The following is a 26,825-nucleotide window of genomic DNA, read 5'->3' on the forward strand; positions in this document are numbered from 1 at the left end:
TTACTATTCTTCCATAAAATTATAGACAATAACACAACAGGCATCAGCATACAAAAGTTACTATAATTATAATAAACAAAAACACATTTTCGATAACTATTTAAAAACCATATGGATGCATAAAATGTCTTTGCTATGCATTTGCTAATTTCATAGTTTCTTATTATTTTAAAGGCAAGATATATATCAGGTAAAATTTAAAGGTGCTGAATTTTTGGGCAAAATTTCAAAGAATTTTGTAATGTGAAAAATAAATAATATATAGAATATACAGTACAGTTATTTTTAAAGAAATTAATTCTTTTATTCAGCAAGGGTGCATTAAATTGATTAAAAGTGACAATAAAGACATTAATAATGTTATAAAAGATTTCTGTATCAAATACATGCTGTACATGCTGCACATGATGTACTTTCTATCTATCATCAAAACATTCTGAAAAAAATAGTTTCCATAAAAATATTAAGCAGCACACCTGTTTTATTGTTAAATATTGATAATAATAATAAATGTTTCCTGATAAAAAAATGTAGCTTCGCTATCACATGAATAAATTACATTTTAAAATATGTAAAATAGAAAACAGTTATTTTAAATGATAATAATTCATAATATTAGTGTTTTTACTGTATTTTTGATCAAATAAATGCAGTCTTGGTGTGAATAAGAGAAGTGTATTTTATAAATATTAGAATAAATAATATTAATTTTACTGTTTAAAATATTAAAAAAATATTAATAATTAAAAAAAGAGGACTAGGGGTCTTTTTTATGTGCATATGTGGTCTGTACAGTTCACAAACATATCCTTTTAGTTTCAAATGCAAGTGGATGATCACACAGAATGTGTTTTTGCTCTTAAAATCACACAACACATAATAGTTACTACAGTACTGCAGTTACTATAGTACACAATAGCAACTGCAGAGCCATAGTGCTGATGAATGGAAAAGAAGGCAGGGTCTCAAACTCAAGACTTGGTGCAATTGTCAGATGTCCATCTAGCACATTTACATAGGAATACAATTAAAAGCAGCGGATCTTACCGTAAACAGATCTGACAGAGCATTATGATTGGCCCACAGCAAAATTCTTACGTCAACACATTCTGAACTTGTACGTGCTCATACTGGTAATCCTATTATTTGTTCACACAGCATCAGACCGGTAATTTACTGGTAATGTTACAACCTCTCATTCTGGAAAAATGCCAGAACTGATTTACCTGTATTTTTTTTTTTTAAAAAGGTCCTGTTAACACATGATCTCTAAATGGTAATTTACCTGTAAAGAGTGTATGTGTAAAAGGGGCTAATGGCAAAACATTTGGCAACACAAAAGTATTTGTCTCTTAAATAAATGACACAAATATTACAAATTAAGACTTTAAATTTTACAGGTCCCTGTCACACAGACAAGACGGCAAGTAAATGGGAGACTTGGAACCATTCAGGCAACATCAGCACTTTCTAATGGACACTGAGCCTTCACTGGATCACTGTTTGGGTTTCAGGAACCGCCAAATCTGGTGTTTTAGCATTTTCTGCAACGGCATTAGCATAAATGTTAACACAATCATCACAGCCTTCTTTATTTATAGTGATATGCTGCTTCACATCCGTGCCAATACTAATTTGCTTAGTTTCAGGGCAGATTATGTCCTGCTACTGACGTGTAATATTGACATTTGAAGCTCTTTGTTAATGCTGCTTGGAGTTTGATTTTTTTTTTTTTTTTTTTTTTTTTTTCATATATGTCTGCCTGACTTCTATATTTCTATCAGCATTATACCTGAATATATTATACAGGTATTTGCTGTTGCATCAGTATAAGTTGGTGGGCTGCATCCACCTGCCAGTCACAACAGTCTTTGGCAATATGCTTATTGATTTATCTTTTTTAAAGGAACACTAGATGGTAAAATGGAAAACACTGAGAGATTTTTATTTAATTGTTATTATAAAACCGTTTCTTTAAATGTTTTATTGTTATTTTCAAAATATGAATTTTCAAAAAAATAATTTTCACTTCTACTATTTCCATTAGAAAAGTGGACTATTGACAATGGACCACTCTTTTTTAAGCATTGTAGATACACATGCCGTATATTTGACCAATACTAATGCACTTTTTGTAAAACTGATTATTTTGAAAACACTTATGGATTATTTTAAAAGCCTTATAGATACTGTATGATTGGACACCAAATCATACTGTATGATTTTCATTGGACACCAAACTGCTGAACAACTGTAATGTTGAGCTGTCATGGTGCTTTAGCTCTAATTTATTTCTTTGGGAAAAGAATGCACTACTATATTTAGAGTAAATTGTTTAATATATTTACACTTTTTCTTTTAATGTTGTTCTTATTTAGCATTATATGACAGACCTATATGGTTGTAATCTTATTGAATCAATGACTTTGTTGAAGTTGGAAATTTTGTTAAAAAAAAAAAAAAAATATACTAAAATAGTACATTACAAATCTGACACTAAAGCATAAGTGTAATGAAAGAGATTTTTAAATAATTCTTTTGTAATGTTTTTTTTTTTTTTTTTTTTTTTTTTGATTGCAGCACAAACTGAATCAAACTTGTACATCAATAAACTATTGATTTATGAATTTTGCAGTCTTTTCATTTTACATTGCTTGCAGAGTCATTTTGAGGAATGTCGATGTGTATGCATACACTCTAAAAGAAATGATGCCATTGTATTTTTGCAGTGTTTGTCATGGTGCTGAGCTTTTAGGCTTAATAAAATAAAACAAAGCAACAAGCTGCAAACTGAAGTACAGAGGACTCAAAATAACACAAATTAAATAAGAAATGAATAAAATGCCAATATTCCAAAAATAAATTTATATTCATTCCAGTTTAAGATTGGTCACACTGTGACCAATATTCTTGCTTCTTTACATGTTTACGCTTTAAACAGCATGGCACCCAATCACAAAACTGTATATGTTTTACAGTATGTTATGTTAGGTTTAAATTTCAAACAAACAGCATAGGACAACATTTTAAAGAACTAATAAACAGTTTTTGAAGGTTCATATCTTCTCAGGAAAAACTGGCTTGTCATGCAAGATTATATACCTCTTTCACCACGTCTCTGTTTATCACTCATCTTGTTCATCTTGTTCTCCAGCTGTCTCTGACAACGGTTCTGGCATATGTTTGGACAATCGCCATGAAACCGTTGTATTCTCCATATGATGAACAAAACTTTGACAATAAAGGCTTTCTGAGACAGCCCTTACTGGCTTGGTAGCTTAAGGTTGATTAAACAACCGATAATGATGAGTAACTTTCCTTTGAGGCTGATTAAAATGATAAGCTTTGGCTACAAAACAGTTGGATGAAGATTTTCCTAACCCTTGAAATCACAGTGGTTCCCACGATTAAGAAATTCACCTCAGAAAATACAGAAAAATCATGGAAATTTACTGGCCGAGAGGTGTGGAAATCCTGTGATCTCTAAAGGTGATTTAAAAGATACAATATGTCCTCCTGTAATGGTATTATTGATTCTACAACATTATTTAGTGCTCCAAAGACCTGTAGGTGAACACTTTGGCTAAAATCAAACACATTTAAGTCATTTCAGATAGCCAAATGTTTTACAGAAAGTTAAGTTTAATTAGCTTAGGTCTGCTTAGGCTGAGGTCTGCTATCTGATTTGAGCCTGAGGGAACCTGAAACAGGTTTAGCAAGGTTTTGATTGGTTTTGTATGGTGTCTCAAAATTAGATAGCACAACTTAATGCCCACACAGACCTCTATCAAAAGCCATTCCCAAACCAATGTTTAAGAGGTTATACCAAAGGTTGAGACTCCTTTACTGGCAATGATCAGATCAGTCTTCAGATGGATGACAACATCAGAACTATGACTCACAAAAATATCCTAGTAAGTTTTTCTTGTAACTAGCATTAATTATGAACTCTAACAAGATATTAATGGACAGCCAACTCATTGTAGACTCCAGTATTATCAATTGCAGTTTCGCTCAATCCACATCATAAAACAGTGTTGTGTTATCCAGGCATTTTATGGTGTACGATTTGTATGTCTGACAAATTGTAATTTAGACCCACTAATTTGTTACTCTCTAAGTGCATGTTTAAAAGTCTATTTACGTTTTCAAAAATATTCCTTATATCAAAGAGAGCCCTGTTGATATAAACTATCGTGCCTCATTTGGCATCGTAAACTACACTAACTTTCCTATATTAATGTGTTATTACATATTTTGGCAGAACCCATGTGCTCTGAGGGTTGTGGGCTGTCTGTCTTTGGGCAGGCTCCTCCTCGTCTTGATGGGGTAATCCCCTCTATGGCGGATGGCAGTAAATTCTTCCCCTCCCACAGTCCCTCTGTTGGTCAGAATTCCGGCTCGTTTGTGGCCATTCTGATATGTGTTACGAAACTGCAAAATGACTGTTTGCTTCCAAACCAGGGCAGCCATTAGTAAAGGAAAACGAATTCTAGAGAAATTAGATCAAAGGTCACAGTGAATATATACATGCATTAAGATAGAGAGACATCATTATTGTACAATAATTTATGGAAGTGGGTCAGCAGGTACTCTAACGTGGCATTCTTGTTTATAGATTTGACCCATGGAAATCAGGACTGAGTTTATTTGATATTTCAGAGATTGAAATGGTTGTAAGTATATTTGGTTAAGGAACATATTTGATTTACAGTGGTATAGGGCACAGACTGATTTGAATGATTTTTATGTCTTTTATACAAATGAGCTTTCAGTGTCTGGATGCACTGGGAGGTAAAACAGATGCCCTAAATAACATCTTGAGAGTAAACAACATGGAAGGAAGTGTGGTTAAAAATGAAGGCTTCTAAAGGGGTTTTTGTTTGTTTGTTTTTCTCACAGCAATGACAGAATCTGTCATTGAATATTTCTTAAAGGTGCACTATGTAACTTTTGGCCCTCTATCAGTTACAAAAAAAACTGCATGCATTTTGTGGAAGAACATTGTTTTAGTTGTGCTTTGACTGTGCGAGACTGTGCGGATGAATATGACCCTTCACAATAGATAATGCTTTACAATGAACTCTGTTAGAGAGTAATATATGGCAGTTTATCTGTTCAGTAATAAAAAATGCCATTTCTGTCACTTTTACATTTCAAATGCCTCAGTTCTCGCCATCTCTGAAAAGCCAAGCCAATGTTGGTTCTCCTTGCATTGCGAGCTCTGTCGTGTTCTTTTTTTGCCAGCAGACTTTCCTCTGTTCTGCGTTTTTAAAAAAACAAAACAATAACAGGTGATTCCATGGAGGATCAAGATGTAGCATGCTCCATGTCAACCTTTCTCGCTCATTGTGACAACTCCCACACCATACGTAGCCGGAGCAACTTTCCTGTATTTACGGATAACGCTGGGTTTGTCAATTTTTTACCCAAATTTGAGTTGAAACAACCTAGCATTTTTTTTTTTTTTTTTAGAGTGTACAAAGAATCTTCACTCTTAAAAATTCAAACTTCTGTGATTTCCATCTGATATGTCAAGTCTTTGAATATGAGACTACCGAGTTCTAGAAATCTAGCATCCACTCCTAAAAATAAAAATTATTGGTTAGAATCTATGGTTCCATGAAGAACCTTTAACATTCTTGGAACATTTCCATTCCACAAATTCCACATAAGAACTGTTCACTGAAAGGTTCTTTAAGGAACCTAAATGGATCTTTTATGGCATCATTGTGCCTTTTCGGAACCTTTATTTCTAAGAGTGTTTAGTTCAGTGGAAGGGATCCATGGATGTTAAAGGTTCTTCATGGAACCATAGATTCCAACAAAGAAGTTTTATTTTTAAGAGCGAATACTAGAATCCTAGAGAACTGAGTAGTCTCATATACAAAGGCTTGATACATCTGATGGAAATCACTGATGTTTGGATGGGTTTATGGAAGATTTCTGACACAAAACTGGATCGGATTATATTTGGTTGAATAACTTAAGCTTAAAGGGCCAACATGCATTTTCAGAATGGTGGCTTTTTGTTAGCCATCTGTGTAGTCTATTCTTAAAATTAGTGAAAGCTTACCATACATGCACATTTAAAATGTACAATTTCTCTTCCAAGAACTGATGTCGCTTATTGCAATCCTAGACATACACATTTTCTATGTTCCACAAGATCTTTATCTCTAGTTCCACAGAAAAACATCAGCATCCTATAGATTTCAAGAACCCAGAATATAATACACTGATCTGAAGAACTTAATCTCCAAAGAATCATATAGCCAACCCAAGAACCTTAAACAACAACAAAAAATGGTTCTTAAACTAGGGTTATTTGCTAAATGTGCTTCAAAAGATATTGAAGAACTTGTATCTATGAGTGTATAACATTTTCTAAGTTGTGTAATATCTTGTGATTGAGAATGCATTGGCCTTTTGTTCTAGCCTTACTTTCTGATAACTACTGTCTACATCACATAGTCTGAGCTATTAGCTATTTGATTTAACGGGCACTCTTATCATTCTTATGCCTTTTCAAAATTACTTACTGAGGAGACATGATAACAGAAAGAAACTGATCAAGTCTGCAGGACAACATACTTCTATGTGCTTGAATGGGCAAAATAATTTGTGATGGGGTGTAATTTTAAAATTAAATGTTTTTTTTTTTTTTTTCTTATAGTGCTTTGTCTAAATGAACTGTTTTGATAATACTTTAATTGGTTAAAAAATCTCTAGCACTGAGGCTGTCCTTTAACAAGATTGCATGTAATGGCTGCACGTCCTGGATATCTAATAAGTGAAATCATCATATTCACAATATCAGTCATGCAGAGCTTGGTCATCATAACAGTGCTCACATGGGACTAATTTTGAGATAACATTTTTTAATGGCATTTTATGCAGGCACAACGCCTAGCTTAGTCAACACTATTGATGTCCCTCTGCTCACTGTCAGAAGGCTATTCAAATTTAAACTCACTTGGGAAAAGCTCCAGTACTTTTGGACTGCATATACCCTCATTGTTGTCCCAGGAATGGACAGGATAAGAAATTTCCCTCATTGAAGTGCAGCCTATTAGGAAATGCAAAGATTTGTCTATTAGAAACTGGTGTTAAATATATTTAAAATGTTTAAGAGTTTAACATTTTATCCAATCATTAAGACATTATGTGGGCATATTCATTTACTGCATTTCAGGAATGAATATTCAATGGATTTAATTGTAGTAGGCTAACTATATTTTAGCAGAAACTATTCTTGCTATAGTCATTTTTATTAGTAACCTTAATTGTCGTTTCACTGTCGGAAAAACAGTCAAACAAAACGTGAAGAAAAAGACCTTTTGTACATGGCCCAAATATCACAAACAACACGATTAAACCGATGGGCACGTGGGGACTATTTTAATTGCCAAGAACATAATATAACGTTAATATTTAACGAGTAGAGGACAAACATTTCTATGTGAAACGTGTTTGTGTGTGTGTGTACACACAGCCATGTTCTCGGTAATGCTTTAACCGTGTGTGCTCAGAGCCGTGTCACGCGCTCAGTTTATTCAACGCACACATTGGTTCGCGCGGGGGTCTGGCCAGAACGCGAAACGCTAGTGGCTGATGACTGGGTGGTGTTGCCCTGGAGAGGGCGGGGTCTGGCTTGAGTAGGCGGAGACTTTGGATACTGACAGCCTCCAGCGCACGCACACATACATACACACTTACACATTTACAGTGAATAAGACACAATTCTTCTCCGCTATAGAAAGGTAAGCGATTCATTTTAATTCTCATTCCTATATTGTTTCGAAACGAGCGTTCACCTAAAAGTTTAATCTGTGAGTGTGCACTGGGAGGTAAAACGGGTGTAGGTTGCCCTAAAGAACTTGTGAGTAAATAAGACCAGTGGGTGAGAGAGGGCTGAGAGGTGTGGCTTCTGTCCTAGACTCCTAAAGAGTAAAGGAAACTTCAGTGTTGTAGCAGCAGAATCAAATTTTGTGTAGCAATAATACACAACTTGTAATTTTTACGCTGTAAAAATGTTTTGTCAGATCACCTAAAATTGACTCCACGTGGTAGCGTCTAAATGAAATGGTCTTATTCAATTCGAAAATGGAATTTGTTGATAGCTCTTACAACAATCCTTAATAGTCAGATCGGGTAAAAAAAAAAAAAAAAAAAAGAAAAAAAAAAAAAATATATATATATATATATTTATATAAGTAAAGCTGCCTGTTACCACTTTATCATAATACAGTAGCCTAACGAAGATACAGAAAATAACAGCAGAATATAGTAACTAGATAGGTCTGGCGTGTAATGTGAACGTGCAAGTGATGAAACTGGTGCTTCCATAAAAATAAAAATAAAAATACCGTTCGTAATCTTACTGTGTGTGTGTGTGTGTATGTGAGTAATTTCATATACAATTTCATATTTATAATTCATAAACATAATCTATTGCCAGACGATTCGAGTATTTTTATGGTAAAATATTACTAAAATTATGTTTTAAAACGTATAAAATTCGTTGCCCCTCACTGTATGAAAAACACCACATGTTTACTTACATTTTACAGTGACAAAGATATTTTTAGCAGCTCAAATAGGTTGGCATTATTTAATCACATATACAGTTAGGAAGTGTGAAATATGCAATCACCAAAATACAGTTCTGTAATACTTCGTAATTGTATTTTTATTATTATTATTATTATTATGGGCCTTGTGTTCTTCTTCTTCTTCTTCTTCTTCTTCTTCTTCTTCTTCTTCTTCTTCTTCCACTTTAGAAGTCTATATTAACCATAGCAATTTTGGAGTCTCTAACTCAGTCCCTCTAGCATCACCAACTGTACAAATTTTCACTTACATTTATGCTAATAACTTTAGAACCGTAAGGGCTAGAAACAAAATTTATTGGCTGTGATTCCTTGGCACCCTATGACATCATTTCCGTTAATAAAATCTTTCAGCCATTTTGAATTTTCCAAAAAAAAAAAAAAAAAAGAAACTGCTTTTTTGAACTCGTCCTAGACAGTTTGTCCAATTTTCACAAACATTGGTTCATATCATCATCAGACCATGATGACAAACAAACAAACAAAAAAACATGGAAATCAAGTTAATTCGCCAAACCATTCTTGAATAATTCACACACACACACACACACACACACACACACAAAAAAAGCAAGCAAAGAGAACGCCAAAATACCCAATTCTCCCATATCGGCCGTTTAGGACAGTGACTCTTTTTAATGTTGTCATAAAATGCTATATTTTACAAATGCATTGGCATATTGTTATGAAACTCGGTAAGTGTCAACGGGACCATGCCCTGAAGGTACTCAAAAACTTTCAGGGCTGCGCCACCTTGTGGTCAACAATAATAATGAAGTTTCCAAAAATGCTAATAGCTTTTAATTTTGCCTATTGTAAAGAAACTGGTCTTAACAGATTCCTTGGGTCATGCCGAGAACATAGATTTTGCCATAGTCACCAAACTTTCTGTCCGCCATTTTGATTTTCTTTAAAAAAATACTTTTTTGAACTTTCCATTTTCTGGAAAATTGAATCAGATTATCCTCACACCTTGCTGACAAAAAACACTGAATTCAAGTCAGTTCACCTAACAGTGAGAAAAATTTTTACAAACAACACTCCAAAATGGACATGAGGCTATAGGCCTATCTCTGCAACGCTTTAGCGTATTCTGACCAAACTTGGTGTGTGTTATGACTATCATGACCTTGAGGGTACCTGTACAGTTTCGACGCAGTGCACCCAACACTGAGCACACCAGATCAATTAATAATAAGCAATTATGTCACATTTCAAGTGATTATATTTATGGGCTTTTAACCATTTAGCTTAAAACCATCTCCAAATGTCTTCACTCATTTTTACAGTTGGTCTGATACTCACTGCCTTGATTTTTTTTAGCTCCTCATTCGGCCTCTGTGGTACTTGGCCACTTAATTGCTGCTTGCAGCTTTATTTATTTTATTATTTTTTTTAAAATTATTTTTACATTAAAGTTATGGAAACTGCAGCTGCCAGTTTTGTAAATGTAACAAAGATGCAGTATCTTTATAGTGACACGTTTTACATGCTTGCTTCCTTTTATGGCGTTCTGGCACAGATATCATCTTTCAGAGGGCCAAACTGGAAATAAAGAGATGAAAAATCTCATCCCAAAATGAAAAATGATTTTCTTCTGTGGATCATTAAAGAAGATATTTTAAGAAATGTATTTTTCGTCCATGCAGTGGCAGTCAATGGTCACCAAAACTGTTACCAACATTCTTCAAAATATCTTCTTTTGTGTTCTGCAGAAGAAAAAGTCATACAGGTTTGGAACGACATAAGGGTAATTAAAAGATGACGGACTGTCCAATTTTGGGTGAACTATTCCCTTAAATCATATGACTATTTACATCAGTTAAAATGTTCATACGTTAACAATTTGAACTTAGATAACAAATGTTACCAGTGAGATTAAATGGGTTAAAAACACAAGGTTTTGTATTCTGTCTGCTGAGGAATACCACAAGGTACTGTTCTAGGTCCTATTTCATTCTCAGGAGGTTCCTCCACTGACGGGCTGAGACTGAAGACACAGTTCAGATAGATGATGATGAAGCTTTTGAGGGTGTGGCTATTGGAAGAGGAGGAGTTGTTTGGTGTGTATTGGAGAGAGTCAGCTGAGAGATAGATACATTATGGATGCATGCATTGGGATATTAGAGATCCAGAAGCAAGAGCAGTTATGGTAAAGCAGTCTTGTAATACTCTGTGTGCATTTAGCTCTCTGTGACCGGGCTGACACAGGGCTTTACACACGCCAGACACCGGTGAGATCTGGTTCATGAATGCTTTTAAATGGGTCCACAATGATTTAAACTTCTGTTTAAAGAGCATGACAAAGTTAAAAAGCTTTGAGTGGTGATTCATGCATGATGTAGTGCTGAAGGAGTGTCAAAGAGGGGTTGTGTGTGTAGATGAGAGTGGCGATGGTTTGTGTTTAAAGTGATCTGCTTATTATTAATCCAATAGTACAAGATGTAATGTACAATTCTTGAGTTATATTCTGCATTAAATATTTACATATTTAACTTTCTGGCAACCTTTATGAGGCAAGTTATTCACTAAGACTAAGCTGCTTCCTGAAATGTAAAACCAAAATACCTCTAAAATATATATTTTTTACTGAATATGTCTTAAATTTTTGATCATTGGTATCAAATACCTGCTTGCTGTAGTTATTTGTCATGCTGCAGTTTCTTATAAAAGTGTTTATAATAAGATATTGAACATATCTGTAAATATAATGGATTCTTGTTCTTATAATCAGCTTTTTATTGATATAGTATCGGTATAGTATACACATGTTGTATCATTTTCTGTGATTTGGTTAAAGCAATGTCATGTGATGGTTGCCTAGATTGATGCCTTTAACTGTACTGTTTTTGCTTTTGGGATGAGGTGACATCAGACCTACAGTAGTAACACTTTACAGTACATTGTCCATGTTACACATGTGTTTATAGAATTAATTATAATAGAAATAACACTGATATATATATATATATATATATATATATGCAATTGTAAGCATGCTTTAAAAAATGATTACACATTGAAAGGATAGTTCACCAATTCTGTCTTCAATTACTCACACTCATTCATCTTTGAATCATAAATAAAGATATATTTAATGAAACCTGAGAGATTTCTCTCACTGTTTAGGCTGTAATTCACATATAAAAATTGATTAACGTACATACATATACACATATGGTAAGTTCAACCGTACATGCTTGACGTGTGAAAACAATCCTCATTGGCTTGCAAGTCAAGCAAGTGAGCTTCTGGAAGCTTCTTACTTCTTTACTGTATTTGATGTGCTTTATGTATGTGTGTTGATCAATATTGTATGTTAATAAAAGCCTAAATTTGTTCATCTGCTCTTAAATCTGTTCAGATTAAGTTATAGATTACTTTTGCAATGTCTTTATAAACTTTTTGAAGCGTCATAGTTTCGGTAGTATGGACTTTCAATGGAGGGACAAAAATCTCTCAGACTACATTAAAAATATCTTCATTTGTGTTTAAAGATGTTCAAAAGATTTTAAAGATAATGTCATGAGGGTTTGTAATGTCATGAGGGTGAGTAAATGATGACAGAATTTTCATTTACTGTGTAGGTTAACTATCACAAACACTGTACAGTATGCCCTACAGGCCACCCCAATTATTTGATAATAGAAAATATTCCACTCAGCTGCATCTTGTTTTTTTTTTATTCAGGTCTATATATGAAAGCCAGTAAGTGCCAGAATGGTCAGATAGCATTTGAATGTCGGTTCTAACCTCTCTTTTTTTTCCTTTAATACTTTAAAGCATTCATGAACTGCAGTTTTTTTAAAAAAATTTTTATAATGTTCTCCGAGGTTCACTTTAGCAAGACTTTTACATCAAATATTTTCTTATATAAATATTTTAAAACACTCAGTTTTTATAGGTGTGCCGCATTCAAGTCTTGGAAGTAAATGCCCACTGCTATGATTGCATAACAGTTTTGCATATTAAAATACACATGTGGAATTGTTTTGAAAACTTCCAAAGGTGAAAATTGGCAAGCGGTGAAATTCAGCCATACATTTTTGAGCCAGAGTCTGATCCTGAATCAGAAGAAAACAAACCTACAGTACACCTCAAATACGAAAGGATGCTCCAGTCTGCGACAGTGTGGTAATTAATCACACCAAGAATGATAGCTAAAATGATAACGATAAAGATATAGTTCTAAAAATCATTCTAAATATGAAAGAATAGCACTGTCCACACCACAGCTATAATGATAACGATAGAGAAACAATATTGTTTTGATCACTTTCAGAACGATTTTTTTCCAGCTGTTGAATGATAAAACACTGACAGCCAATCAGAATCCATTCTAATTTATGGGCTTGTGCATTTAAAATGGCAGACAACATTGTGGAGAAGTTAATCGCCGAGGTCCAGAAAAAGCCACCACTGTTTGACAAGTTTTCAAGGATACTTTAAAGAAAATTGATATATGGAAAATAATCGGACATACCCTCGGAATAATTGTTGAGAAGTATTAACGATGAGATCATTATGTCAGGCTAGCAAACAGTGTAAAATAAAATTACCTCAGGTATCCAGCGCTAGTTTCAACAACAATGTCTTGCTTCCTTTGAAGTTGCAGTAAAAAAGACTAGGCGTTGTTTTATTCCAATATATTGACTTTGCAAGGTAAAATTCATTGTTAGATTAGATCAGTGGTTCCCAAACTTTTTAGAGTGGAGTACCCCCTGAAGGGATTACCATCCTTCTGCGTACCCCCTCTTATCCACTTAGACTGCAGTCACACCTTTTCCATTAAGGGACAATATTTGCCCCCTAAATTGATTTTCCAGTGCATATTTTTACCTTTATGAATAACTTTGTAAAATATAATGTTTTAAATAAAAAAATGTTCAATAGAGAAATATGCAATGATTGTAAAACTAAGCGATACTTTTAAATATTAAACTAAAACCGCCAGTAGGTGGCAGCAAGTCACTTTTTTTATGAGTGAGTCATCGAGTTATTCATTCAGTAACGAAGCTAGTGGCTGTGAATGAATCATTGAATCATTGACTCTCACGATTTGTTTAAAGTCGCAGAATTGTTCACGAAACACAGACGTGTGTTGTAGTTCTGCTGTGGTTTTTGTTAGAACTATTTTTTTTGTTGTTGTTGCAAAATAGAGTAAATACTGACAGTAGTGTGTTTAAAATGTACGTTTTGTTTTTTGACCTGTTGTATAATAATGTCACGGTTGCAGTCATGTGGATATTGCATTCTTGATCAATATCAGAATTAAATACAAGAACTTACACAAGGTATGTTTTTGTATATATCGAAGAAAGTTTGAGTCTTAAATCGATATCAATCCACTATCTGTGTCTATATTTGTTCTTCATGCGAGTAAGTGATAAATCCCCACTTTTACAAAGGTGCATTGTCGAGAACGGCAGTAATTTAGTGCGATTTAAGGCAGCAGATTCTGCACGCAACCTATCATATGCATGTTGCTTCTGTGGATGCAGTCATTTTTGACTGCAAATGATGAGGTAATTTGATTAAATGTACTAGATTTACGCCATTTTGCCAGTTAGAAATACATGCTCAGTTTTAATATTATTTTAAGGTAGAATTAATAGAACTACTCAGCATTTTGTTTGCGTGCCCCCTTTTGTCACCTCACGTACCCCCAGTTTGGGAACCACTGGATTAGATCGATTACACTAGCTATTCACTTGAAACAGCATGCTGAGGACATCTGCTGGTAAAAGCCGTGTAAATGCAACAAGAACAGCAACAACACACACTTTGAAACTGTTGCGTCTATACATTGGTGTGGACACAAATATAGTTATCGTTATAGTTATCGTTCTTGGTGTGAACGGGCCTTAAGTCTTGGTTGTGGCAAATAATGTTTAAGTAGCTTACTTGGAGTTACCACAGTTATAGCTGATAACTTACGGTGTTTCATGTAATTGAATTATAAATAATGTACCATCGTTTGTCACACTGTTATTCTCATCGTTTATCATTTTCAGTAAAGTGAAAAACGTATACCTTTGTCAATTACAGTGTTGTTTTTTAAATAAAATGAAAGAGATTATCTAAGTGGCTTACTATCAGACTTCTGTAGGTGATATGTTTTGCGATCTGGAACTATAAAAATAAAGTTCATCCACGCTTGTGACGAATGCAAAGACTGTTTTTCCACAATTTGGCACTGCATAATCTCTTGTAATCCTCAGAGGCATCTCTATCATCAATATCTATGTTTTTGGACTAACAAGGAGTTCTGAAACTTACAGAAAGGTTTATATATATATATATAAAACAATGACCTCTTATATATCAAAAGATCAAGGAAAATTTGAATTCTCAATTCATGACCCTTTAACAAATTCCATCATATGGACAAAAAGGTCTTGACTTTACTCCAACCACAAGATACTTGCTGCAGAGGGCATTGATCATGAACCTCATGGCCACCACTTTCAATGACCGGCCAACTTCATGGACACATTCCATTCTATCTTGCGTCATTTTGCTATCATTCATAGTTTCCTATACAGTGTTAATACCCCCGGACTGAGGCGAGGTCGTGACACTATAGACCCAAGCCTGGACACCATAGTTCAGCTAGTGGAAATCCCTGCTGTTCATTCATTCAACTCTTATGTACATTGAGTTAGTGACTCATAAGGGATGATTATGGTACTGTGGTCAGAGCGATCCGTCCCAGTAGTTAATGATACCACGTTTTGCTGGATCAGGCTGTCCGGTGCATAATGAACTAAAGTTTTATGCAACTCATCATTGGTGTGCTTACGTGTTTCTTCTTGGCTTGTGCTGCATTTTCTTTTTTCTTACTTCAGTATTGGATGAGATCTTCTTATTTCTGTTTCTTGTATGTCCTGGAAGTTTTTGAGGGATTGCATTTTTCCAACCCTACTCAAATGTTTTTGTTCTTAACTAGACTGAAATTTTCCCATCTTTAGTATCAACATTTAGTCATCTTACAGTTGTCATGGTGAGTTTGACCCAGAATCAGTATTGCAGTGATTATTATTCTGCTGCATGGAGGCTCACTCACTGTCTTATTTTGCAGTCATGTTGTGTTGGAATTACTGTAATTACTAGATAGCAACTCAGCGATTCTACTTGTAGGAAATGTTCTCGGATTCATTTCTATGGGAACGTTCATAACGCCAAAATGGATCCATGTGTCACTTGGTTGTTAATGACTACAAATTACGTAACCACTGTGTTAAATCTTATACTGCATATACTGCATAGGAAGAGCATTTCCTGTCTAACCAGCATCAGATTCTTCTTAATTCCATAAATTAAGCTGTAAATTCAAATGGAAACCCTTAACTCAATGTAAAACATGGTTTGGATGTGTTCATTGCCGGAATTAAAGAACGAACAACTTTAGCCCACCCATACAGCAAACATGTGCACAACTATAAGAGCTTCAGTCCCATTCTTCATTCAGATTGCATAAGAGCCTGTTCCTCATTGCCCAATGAATCTCTCATCCAATTAGCGATTGTCCATGTTTCCAAAAGCTTTTCTCCCTGGTTGCCCATTCAGCCATCCTGATGACATGACGCTTTCTTATAGCGTCCTCTGCGCAGTGGCTCCAAAATAATGGAGTTGTCCATTAATAAAGAAATCAGGATGAGCAACTGAGGTGTGACCGTTGCTGTCGACCAGTGCCTCATTTAGAAGATTCACATGAAAATCATGAGAATACTGAATTACTTGCCACTTTATCAACATTTTATGATTCAGCACTGGTTCTGTTTTTAGAATATTAAGTTAAACACTGATAATGTATTCATTGTTTTTCACTTTTTTGTTGTTATAACTGGTGCTGGTGGTCCTTGCTAATCTTTTGCTAAAGTATATGTTATTGCTTGTCAAGATTATTGAATAAAGTAAATTAATACATTCCCTAGATTCATTCCCAAGGAGTTGCAGGAACTTCTAAGCCCTGGGTCCAAGATTCTTGTCCCCTGCAACTTGTCTTTGGTTAATTGTATAAAAGGAAACAATATTCTGTTTTACAGTGAAGAGAATCTCCCTCACTATCTTGTTCTGTCAAAGGCTGCATTAACACAGCAGTAGAATATGGTTATCAGTGTTGTCTTCTAGTGCTGATTATTGAATTCATTCATTCAAAATGAATCAGATTTGACGACTAAATTTTTGCCTTACACTTGTTTATTAAATAATTGTTGAACACCTTTGACATTTGTGTCAATTACATGCTGCTCATTTTTTGTTCAGATTTGATCATTTATTTATCAGGCCCTGCAGACCCTCATGAATGTGTCAAGGTCAAAAGTCTCTTAAAATATCTGATAATTTGATCTTTAAAGGCAAGTTTAGTTCAGTTAGAAAAACATTCAATTCAAAAGTCACATCCGTTGTAAATGTGGTTGTCAATTCCAAAGACTGATTGTTAGAGTGAAATGAAGCCAGACATCACCGCTCTGTTGCTATAGCAAAGCGTGTTTGTTTTGGGAGATAAAGCTGGCGAACGGCCCAATTTTTGTTCTCTTAGTATTTCTGTCTTTAATAACCTACATGTATGTACAAGCATCATAACACTGAGCTCATTCTTGTGTAATAAAACATTTGATTGGGACTGAGTAGTGATCTGATATCTTGGCATGTCAAAAAAAGGTTCTATGGAAATTTTCGGGAAAAAAGTTTTAGCTTCTTCTTCAAGAGATATATGAAAGGTGTTTGGGTGAGTCCAGGAAAGCTACCCTACATCTGCAGCCTTAAATAATGTCTCCTGTATGTGTGTTTTTAAAACATAAAATCATGGATATGAAAAGTGTGAAAGAAAAAAAGAAAAAAAAAAAACTGACCCAGATTTGCTGTCACAAGTTAATAATGTAATAATAAGGACTCTGATAAAATGAAGTCCTGATGGAACAGGACAGTTCTTCACAATTTCCACATTCTCACTTTAAATAATACACGGTCATGCCAGTGTCTAGTAGCCCTAGTCCACATTCTTTGCAAATATTAGTTTAGGATATAACTTAGGCTTTAGTGTTAGTGATCAGTACTGCTCCTGGAAATCAAAAATTTTAGGTGGAGTTCCAGCTGAACCAGCTGGTCAAGAGCTGTGTCACAATGCACATATGTATTAAAACATTGCAGGTGATAACAGCATATACTTTTGAGTAAGTTGTTAGTTTTTGACATTTAGCACATACTTACTATATTATTTTTGAAAATGTCACTGTTTACATTTATTTAATTGTATATTTTGATTTTTAATTTCAGTTTAGTTGTTTTGTTAGTTTTAATTGTTTATAAATCATTTTTATTTAGTTAACACCACAAATTTCCATCTGCTTATGAAGACACTTTATGTTTGTTTTTATTGTTCAGTTTAGTTTTTGTTTTATTTCAAACTGACATATTATTTATTTATTTATTTCAAATAAGTTTGCTAGCTTTTGTCCTATAGTTATTAAAAATAATAACTTGTGTTTACACCACAGATGTCTGCATTTGCTTCTCAGCATTTAATTTAAATTTAATTAATGAGTTTAGTACAACTGGAAAAGCCAAAGGTAAACTGTGTCTTCCAATTGTGCAAGGGGCTTTTGGAAAAACTGAATAGCTGAAAAAGCATGTATGCCCACTTGTAATCTTGAATTGAGACAGCTTCCCAGGTGAAAAAAAAAGTACACTTCTATAATGTACTTAAAGTGCTCTATTTTCACGCACTAATTTTGTACTTAATATACTAAAAATTGTTCTTTAGTACTTCTTAAGATAATCTTAAGAACATCTAAGTGTACTCAACTGTGCTATTTTGAGACACCATGAAATATGAACTAAAATGTGCTTTTAATATACTATCTCTGTATTTAAAAAATATATTTAGTTACAACTTGTAGTACACTATGGGTTCAAATTTAACAATACATTTTTTTAAATACAGAGATAATATATTAAAAGCTCATTTTAGTTCATATTTCATGGTGTCTCAAAATAGCACAGTTGAGTACACTTAGATGTTCTTAAGATTATCTTAAGAAGTACTAAAGAAGACTTTTTAGTATATTAAGTACAAAATTAGTGCACGAAAATAGAGCACATTAAGTACATTATAGAAATGTACTTTTTTTTCACCTGGGTTGAGTCTTTATGCAATGTTCACTTGAAAACTACAGAATGGTATCTTAAAGAAGGGTTGAAACTAAACTCTGAAGGAAAGGAAGATGTCCAGTAACAGGATTATCGTAAGATAAACTGTTCCCGGCAACAGACCAGTATGTTTATTGCCCAAAATGCTGTAGCCTAGTCACTATCTGAAGATGAACTGTTTTCTTGGTCTCGGCAAACTTGTGGAACAGAACATGTTTTTTTTTTCCTCTGCAGTAAGAATCTTCTTTATGCCTTCCATCTTTTCCTTGATCTTTATACTGTAGGTTTTCCAGTCCATGAACCAAGGAAGTATCCCTAAAACAGCAGGCTTCACTGTGGGGAAGTTTGATGTGTTGGGTTAGGTTTGGCTAGGTTCAACCAAACACTTCTTAGAAGTTTTCGTCTTCATGTATAAGAAAGATTTATGAAATGTGTGTGTCATTCTTGATTGATGCTCCTATGCAAGTCCTATTGAACTTCTAGATGCCTCTTTGTGGCCTTTCTTTCAATAAATATTCTTTCTTGGACACACAGCTTTGGACTATGGCCAATTAGATTCACAGTCATTGCACATTAGTTACAATGAACTTTACTTGCTTTGCATATAATTTTACTGATATTGCTAAAGGATATTGTTTTAGGACTGTTGAGAAAATGATACTGGTTCTTGTTGACTACTTTAGGCATTCTTACAGTAGAGACCAGTTCATTTGAGTTCAAGTCCAGGCTGAGACCTGAGTGATCAAAATAATATATGGTTTAAATCAAATTGTAAGATTGATAGTCTGACCCTCACTGATGTAATCAAGCTTAAAAACATACCTTGTTTTTTTTTCAAAAATTGTTTGAAAACAACTGTTTTCCTGAACTCCAAGTTGTGTTGTGGAATATTCCATGAATTAATCCAAAGTGGAAAAAAATACAAGCAATAAAATCCTTTTTTTTTTTTTTTTTTTTGACTGGCACAGTTCCCTTTTGAATAGGAACTTCGACACTGCATCATTGCATTGACGCTATGGGAACGTGGCCGGGCAGTGTGTGCAAACACAGCTGTCCAGGGGGAGGTTCGATCTGAGGACCGTGATCTCCTTGCGAGAGACCTGAAGAAGACCTGACTCCTTTGGAAAGAGGTGCCTGGGGTTCTTCACCTTTACAAAGTGAAGGCTCCTCTGCGACTCCAGGGCATCTGTGTGCTCAATTACATTGACAAATCACATGAGGTGTTTGGGGCTTAGATTAAACCTTAAGAAGAGTGTGCTATCTCCCAGTCAGAGAACCAATTTTCTAGGGGTAGCATGGTACTCGACCACGATGCAGGCACATTTGTCTCCTGCACGTGTAGATTCAAACCTAACCGCCATAAAAGGCATCAGGCTAGGTCAGGAGTCTCAAAGACTGTTAGGTCTTATGGATCTAATTGGGTCTACTGCACATTCCAGTTCTGGCTTAAGGTTTTCACTCTCTTTTCTGCGCAGAAGGCTTCGTACCCTTCAGCTTTTGAGGAGACCTTGGTTTCTGAATCAGTGTCCTACACTCAGGGCATGTTGTTGTAGCAAGACACTCATGACGGATGCCTCTCTCATGGGTTGGGGTGCAGTTTTTGATGGCTGCCCAGCTCGTGGCCTATGGAAGGACCCTCATATTTCTTGGCATATAAATTGCCTCAAGATGAGGGCAGTATTTCTAGCATTGAAACACTTCTCCCGCAATTAAGGGGCTACCATGGGTTAGTCCACATAGACAAAACTATGGTAGTCTCTTACATCAATCACCAGGGTGGGCTGCGTTCGAGCCCCCTTTTCAGGCAGGTACAGCAGATCCTGCTCTGGGCAGAGACAAAACTTCTCTCCCTGAGGGCAGTTTACATTCCAGGACGTCAATTTGGGGACAGACGTCCTGTCGAGGCAGGGGCTGAATCCTGGGAAATGGCGACTACCCACAAGTGGTGGAGTCAATATGGCCGAGGTACTTCACATGTTTTATTAGAGTCCTGGCCTGAATACATGTGTATGCCAATATTCAATTACAGCCATAGCGCCACCTGCAGGCAACATTAAATGCCATGTTTTACACTGTGATTAACTCCTCATTGAGATTTAACCAGAACAACATCATATTTGGCCAGTCTAATCTTAAGGCCTTAGCCATGCTAAATTGCAAAGATCTTGAGTTTTCGTTGAACAGTGTGTCCGTGGCGGTCTGACAAAGTCTGATGTTTCGCCATGAAACAGGAAGCTGTTGTAAGTCATACAATGTCCAACCAGCCTCAAACTTCACATGTTTGATAAGAGTCCTGGCCTAAAGACATCATATTCAGTTAGTCAGAGCGCCACCTGTTGGCAACAGGAAATAGCATGCTTTACACTGTAATTCACTCGGTGAAACACATTTAAATATGCCATGAAGTACCAAACATGCCAGAAACGCGTTAAATCATGCAACACTTGGCTAAGTGCTAATGCATGCGATTAACGCCACAAAACAGGAAGTTGTTTTAACTCAGGCATACAATATCCGATCTGCTCCAAACTTCACATGTTTGAGAAGAGTCCTGCCCTGAACACATCTACATGACAATATTCATTTATAGTAATAGCGTCCCCCACTGGCAACAGGAAGTGACGTGTTTAACACTGTGATACTACTAGCAACATACTAAACATGCTACAAACATTCTAAAACATTCTAGCAACACTTAGCTGAGTGCTAAAGCATTCTATTATCGTCATGAAACAGGAAGTTGTTGTAACTCAAGCATACAATGTCCAATCTGTCTCAAACCTCACATGTTTGAAAAGTGCCCTGGCCTGAAGGCAGTCATAGCGCCACCAGCTGGTAGCAGGAAGTGTGGCAAATACAAATGACTGACGTAGTCCTCCTATATTTATATACTTAACCCTTTAAGACCTTTGCATGTCTCTGTTTAAGAGGCAGTATAAACTGAACCTATATAGGTAGCACAATAATTCTTTTTGCATGCAATGCAATTTTACATAATTCAGATCAAGCCTCCAACATGCTCCTGTTGCGTTGTTTTCACCCTCTAATGAGTCTGAGTAATATGTGTTTACAACAAAAACAGCGCACAGCCGTTAACTGAATACAAATATGTAGATTTCACGTGGCGTTTTTGCTCATAACTTCGAAAATGGCACATCACTATTTACAACAGATTCTCACAATTAAAATGAATGTGTTGATCATGAGATATTACTCACAGAATGATGTAACATTCTACATGTCTCTCATCGTTCCAGGATGCAATGTGTATCCAATGTTCCCAGAACCATCCATGCTTGTTTTCCAACGTTGAATAACACAAAATAGGAATTATTTTAAAGCTTAGAAACTCTTTGCTTAGAAACCACTTTGATAAACTCCTAATGAGTGTACCGTCCGTGGGCGCCATCTTTCTGCGAACAAATAATCATATTTGTCAAAACTACTGCCTTCATTATCACAAAATTGGTTTCATTTGAAAGCTTAGAATCTGAACTTTACAATACATGTAGCCAATTCAATTAACTCTTATGTAGTTCTGAGTTATTTGCTGATAAATAAAAAATAAAAAAAATCATAATTTAACTAAAAACAAATATGTAGATTTCATGTGGCATTTTCGCTCATAACTCCATGAACCATGCACAGATCGTAGAAAATGGCATCATTATTTACACTTTTATGAGCCCAAAATCAACATAATCCGTTGCACTGATCATGAGATATTCCTCGTGGAGGAACAATTTTAAAAATGCTCATTAGGCGGCATAACAAAAAGGCAACCTTGGTTCCAAATGCTGCAACTTTTAATTACTTTATTCTATCATCACAAAACTTTTCCTTAACTATATTGCTATACTGAAATTTGTAATATTGACTGAATTTTGACTGAAAAGTTACATTATTGCGCCATTAGATGGCGGCAAAGTTTGGTTTTATGAGTGAGTCGCAAGGACTTTTATATTGAAAGGGACTGAAACCAGGTTGTAAACAAGGAAGTTGTTTTTACTTTAAACAACCGACAAATGCATTGACTAACGCTGTCATGGGAAATCCCCTAAACTGTTAATATGACGAATACAAAGATATCGCTTTCCTCAGCGGACGTTCAAACTGATTTTTTTATTATGGATATAAGATTGACCTGAAGAATATCAGATGCAGCAGACATGCAGAAGGTAATACACTCACTCAGGCGAGCTCTCTCTCATAACACTACTCTACATAATAGAATGAGCTTCAATGATGCGACTCAGCGTTCCTTCTTTAATGGTTCTAAAGTGATGTTTAGAATTAGTAACAGAGGCTTGGTCACAACTTTTAAACTGTCAACTTGAGATTTGAATCCGTGGTGGAAAGGAAGTAGTTCTGCACTTGCACAGTAGTTACACACTTGTGCCATCGAACTGTTGTATAAAGGCAATATCACGCTCATAGACGTACGATATGGCTGTATATCAGCACGCTGTGAATTGATTGCCTGCGTCCTCGTGCATGGCTGATGTAATACATGCATACATGCACACACACACACACACACACACACACACATATATATATTGTTATAAAAATGCAAAATCAAATTTCATGGTCAGTAAGAAATATTTATGGCTGGTAAATTCATTCACCATTTTTTAGACATATAAAGTCATCCTACAATCCTTCTCAGCTTCTGTTTATTTTTTATTTTTTTCTATTACAATTCAACATTTTAATTCTTGTATAATCAGAAGCTAAACAGTGCAAAAACACAGATTAGTGTTTAATCTGGAGTGGGAGGAGTCAGAGAGGAAGGGGTGTGGGAAACAGCTTATAAATATTCATGACTTGCTGCATTTGGAAGACCCCTTTGCTTCTGGACACACAGCTGGACAGAGCAGCTCACATTCCAATGTCCCTCCCAACCAGGCACTCACTCTCTTGTCACCCTTGCTATCTCTCTCTTTCTCACTTTTTATTGCTGTCCTATTTTCAGCTTGTCTCTCTCATTGCTGCACTTTGCCCTACAAATCAATGCATGTCATTTTGCGGCTCTCCTCCTAGTACCCTATGTGGAAAGAATGCGCTCCCAGCATTCCTGAGGAGATGGTGCATTTTGGCTAATGGTCTCTAGAGTATTCCTAGGATATTGCATGGGAATGATGGAGTGGGCCAGAACAAAATTCTTTCTCAATGATGTTTATATATTTAAAATGATCACAGCTTGTAAAGTTGATCTTGTTTTCAATTTACATGTCTACAAACAATGGTAAAACAAAGGTAAAATATTTATGCTACAATCAAAAACTGCACAGTACCACCACTAACTAGCATTTTTTAATGTATTTATTTATTAATAATTTTATTAATATAATAAGGTAGATCTTACATTACCATTCAAAAGTTTGGGGTCAGTATGATTTTTCAGTGTTTTTGAAAGAAGTCTCTTATTCTCTTATACCATTTGATGTTATTAACATTTAAAACAACTGTTTTCTATGTTAATATATTGTAAAATATAATTTTTTTTCCTGTATTGGGAAAGCTACATTTTCAGCAGCCATTACTCCTGTCTTCAATCCCCGTCAGAAATCATTCTAATATGCTGATTTGGTGCTCAAAAATATTTCTTCTTATTATTGCAGTTGAAAATGTTGTGATGCTTAATATTTTTGTGAAATCCATGATACATATTTTTCAGGATTATTTAATGAATAGAAAATTTAAATAGAACATCGTTTATTTGAAAGATTGTAACATCTTTACTGTTACTTTTGATCAGTTTAATGCATCCTTCCTTGCTGAATAAAAGTAGTAATTTCTTTAAAATAAAATCTTACTTACCACAAACATTTGAACGGTAGTGTTTATTTTTCACATTGCAAAAATCTTTGAAAATTTGATCCAAAGATTCAACTCTTATGATATTACTCAAAATATATATATATATGTTTGGAAACATTACTATTTTTAATGTTTTTGAACAAAGTCTCTTATGCTCATTAAGGCTGCATTTATTTCATAATAAATACAGAAAAAAACAATAATATTGTGAAATATTATTACAATTTAAAATTATGGTTTTCTATTTTTAATATACTTTAAAATATAGTTTATTTCTGTGATGCAAAGCTGAATTTTCAGCATCATTGCTCCAGTCTTCAGTGTCGCATGATCCTTCAGCAATCATTCTAATATGCCGATTTGATACTCAGTTATTATCAATGTTGAAAACAGTTGTGTTGCTTAATATTTTTTTTGGAACCTGTGATACTTTTTTCAGGATTCATTGATGAATAAAAGGTTAAAAAGAACAGCATTTATTCAAAATATAAATCTTTTCTAACAATATAAATCTTTACTATCACTTTTTATCAATTTAACACATCCGTGCTGAATAAAAGTATTAAAAAAAAGAAAGAAAAAAAATTATTGACCCAAAAAAATTGTGAACGGTAATGTATATTGTTACAAAATATTTCTATTTTAAATAAATGCTGATATTTTTTAACTTTTTATTCATCAAAGAATCCTAAAAAAAGTATCACAGGTTATAAAATAATATTAAGCAGCACAGCGGTTTCCAACATTGATAATAAATCAGCATATTACAATGATTTCTGAAGGATCATGCGACACTGAAGACTGGAGTAATGATGCTGACAATTCAGCTTTGCATCACAGAAATAAATGATATTTTAAAGTATATTAAAATAATTTTAAATTGTAATAATATTTCACAATATTATTGTTTTTTCTGTATTTATTATGAAATAAATGCAACCTTAATGAGCATAAGAGACTTCGTTCAAAAACATTAAAAATAGTAATGTTTCCAAACTTTTGACTGGTAGTGTGTGTATATATATGTGTATATATATATATATATATATACCTTACTCACCCCAAACTTTTGAACAGTACTGTATGTCTTATCCGTTTTGTGAAATGATAGACTAAGTCATTTTATGGTTGTCTGTGGGTTTGGGATCATTTTTAGATTGAACAGCTAAGTAAAAACCACACTATGCTTGGTAACTTCAGTGAGGTGCATGTGTACCCCATGGCTAGCTGTTTTTATACTGGACGGACTATAAATATCGCAAATATTTTCATGTGTGCCCCATTTAGTAAGAAAGAGAGTTTTTAGCCTGTAGAATGCAGGGAATTTAGGATGGGTGCCAAAGCACCAAATACGTTTGAAAGTCAATATACAGAGTATCCCAATAGAAAAGGTTATTGCAGTGAGGCTAATTTCTACCTTTCTCTTTAAAACATGGCTAATTTCTACCTTTCTCTTTATCAATATTCCACATTACTGTTATTTATTCCATGCATTTTGGCCTAATTTCTGAAATTTGTGAAAAGGTTCTCTTTACACAAGTCATTTCATGTGAAGTGGCTGTGTGTATAAAAACTGCTTTTGTGGTGTTCAAGTGCCACATTCCTTTTCACTGTGTGTTTTCTCCCTAGTGTGACGAATCTCTGTGCATATTTTATGGCATAGCTGTGATGTTTTCTGAATTAAAGGATTTAGTGTTCCATTTCTGCTCCATGTCGTGGATGAATACAAGTGATGAGATTTTTTTTTTATAATGTGAGAACTGAGTATTACTGAGAGACATGCTGTGAATGTGCAGATGTGTTCGGGAAGAGTTGAGTTGAGCTGCAGCCAGGTTCTCTCACTCTGTAGCTTTAGATTGCGTAATATGGCATGCCGCATCCCTCCCTTCCCGCTGACAGCCTTGCATTACGCAGTGGTTTTATGGACTCTGACAACCACACAAAGAAGCTAAAACTCTTTCTGGAGCTGAAGACAGCCCTTGTGGAACTGTGTTACCAATCTGAAGGTAGACCTACTAGTGTCAATTATTGCCATGATATTTCACCAAATAATATTGCAATCAGTCATGAAAGCATATTTAACTGTCTGCCATATCATTCCTTAAAGCCAAAAGTTATACATGGATATTTCTCAGATGAAGTATTATGGAAAGATTTGATTTTAAACGTATCCATAATTAGTTTAAAATAGATTTCTTGAAGTTTGGTGGACGGATGGCCGGATGGACTGACAGA

At 34.8% G+C, this 26,825-nt stretch overlaps 2 protein-coding genes across 12 annotated transcripts in view; both read left to right on the forward strand.

Annotated features, from left to right (window-relative positions):
• cobl (cordon-bleu WH2 repeat protein) overlaps positions 1-2,627 on the forward strand; it is a 141,303-nt gene extending 138,676 nt beyond the window's left edge. For all 10 annotated transcript variants that reach the window (XM_051864792.1, XM_051864796.1, XM_051864789.1 and 7 more), the window contains one exon: positions 1,401-2,627. In XM_051864792.1, the coding sequence (XP_051720752.1) occupies positions 1,401-1,484 (84 nt within the window). In that variant the 3' untranslated portion in view covers positions 1,485-2,627. The remainder of the gene's footprint in view (positions 1-1,400) is intronic.
• Positions 2,628-7,662: 5,035 nt separating this feature from the next.
• grb10b (growth factor receptor-bound protein 10b) overlaps positions 7,663-26,825 on the forward strand; it is a 118,324-nt gene continuing 99,161 nt past the window's right edge. For both annotated transcript variants that reach the window (XM_051864892.1, XM_051864893.1), the window contains exon 1: positions 7,663-7,763. The gene's annotated coding sequence lies outside the window, so the exon portion shown is untranslated. The remainder of the gene's footprint in view (positions 7,764-26,825) is intronic.

The sequence above is a fragment of the Ctenopharyngodon idella genome, chromosome 16 (assembly GCF_019924925.1).
Source record: "Ctenopharyngodon idella isolate HZGC_01 chromosome 16, HZGC01, whole genome shotgun sequence".
Lineage (NCBI taxonomy): Eukaryota > Metazoa > Chordata > Actinopteri > Cypriniformes > Xenocyprididae > Ctenopharyngodon > Ctenopharyngodon idella.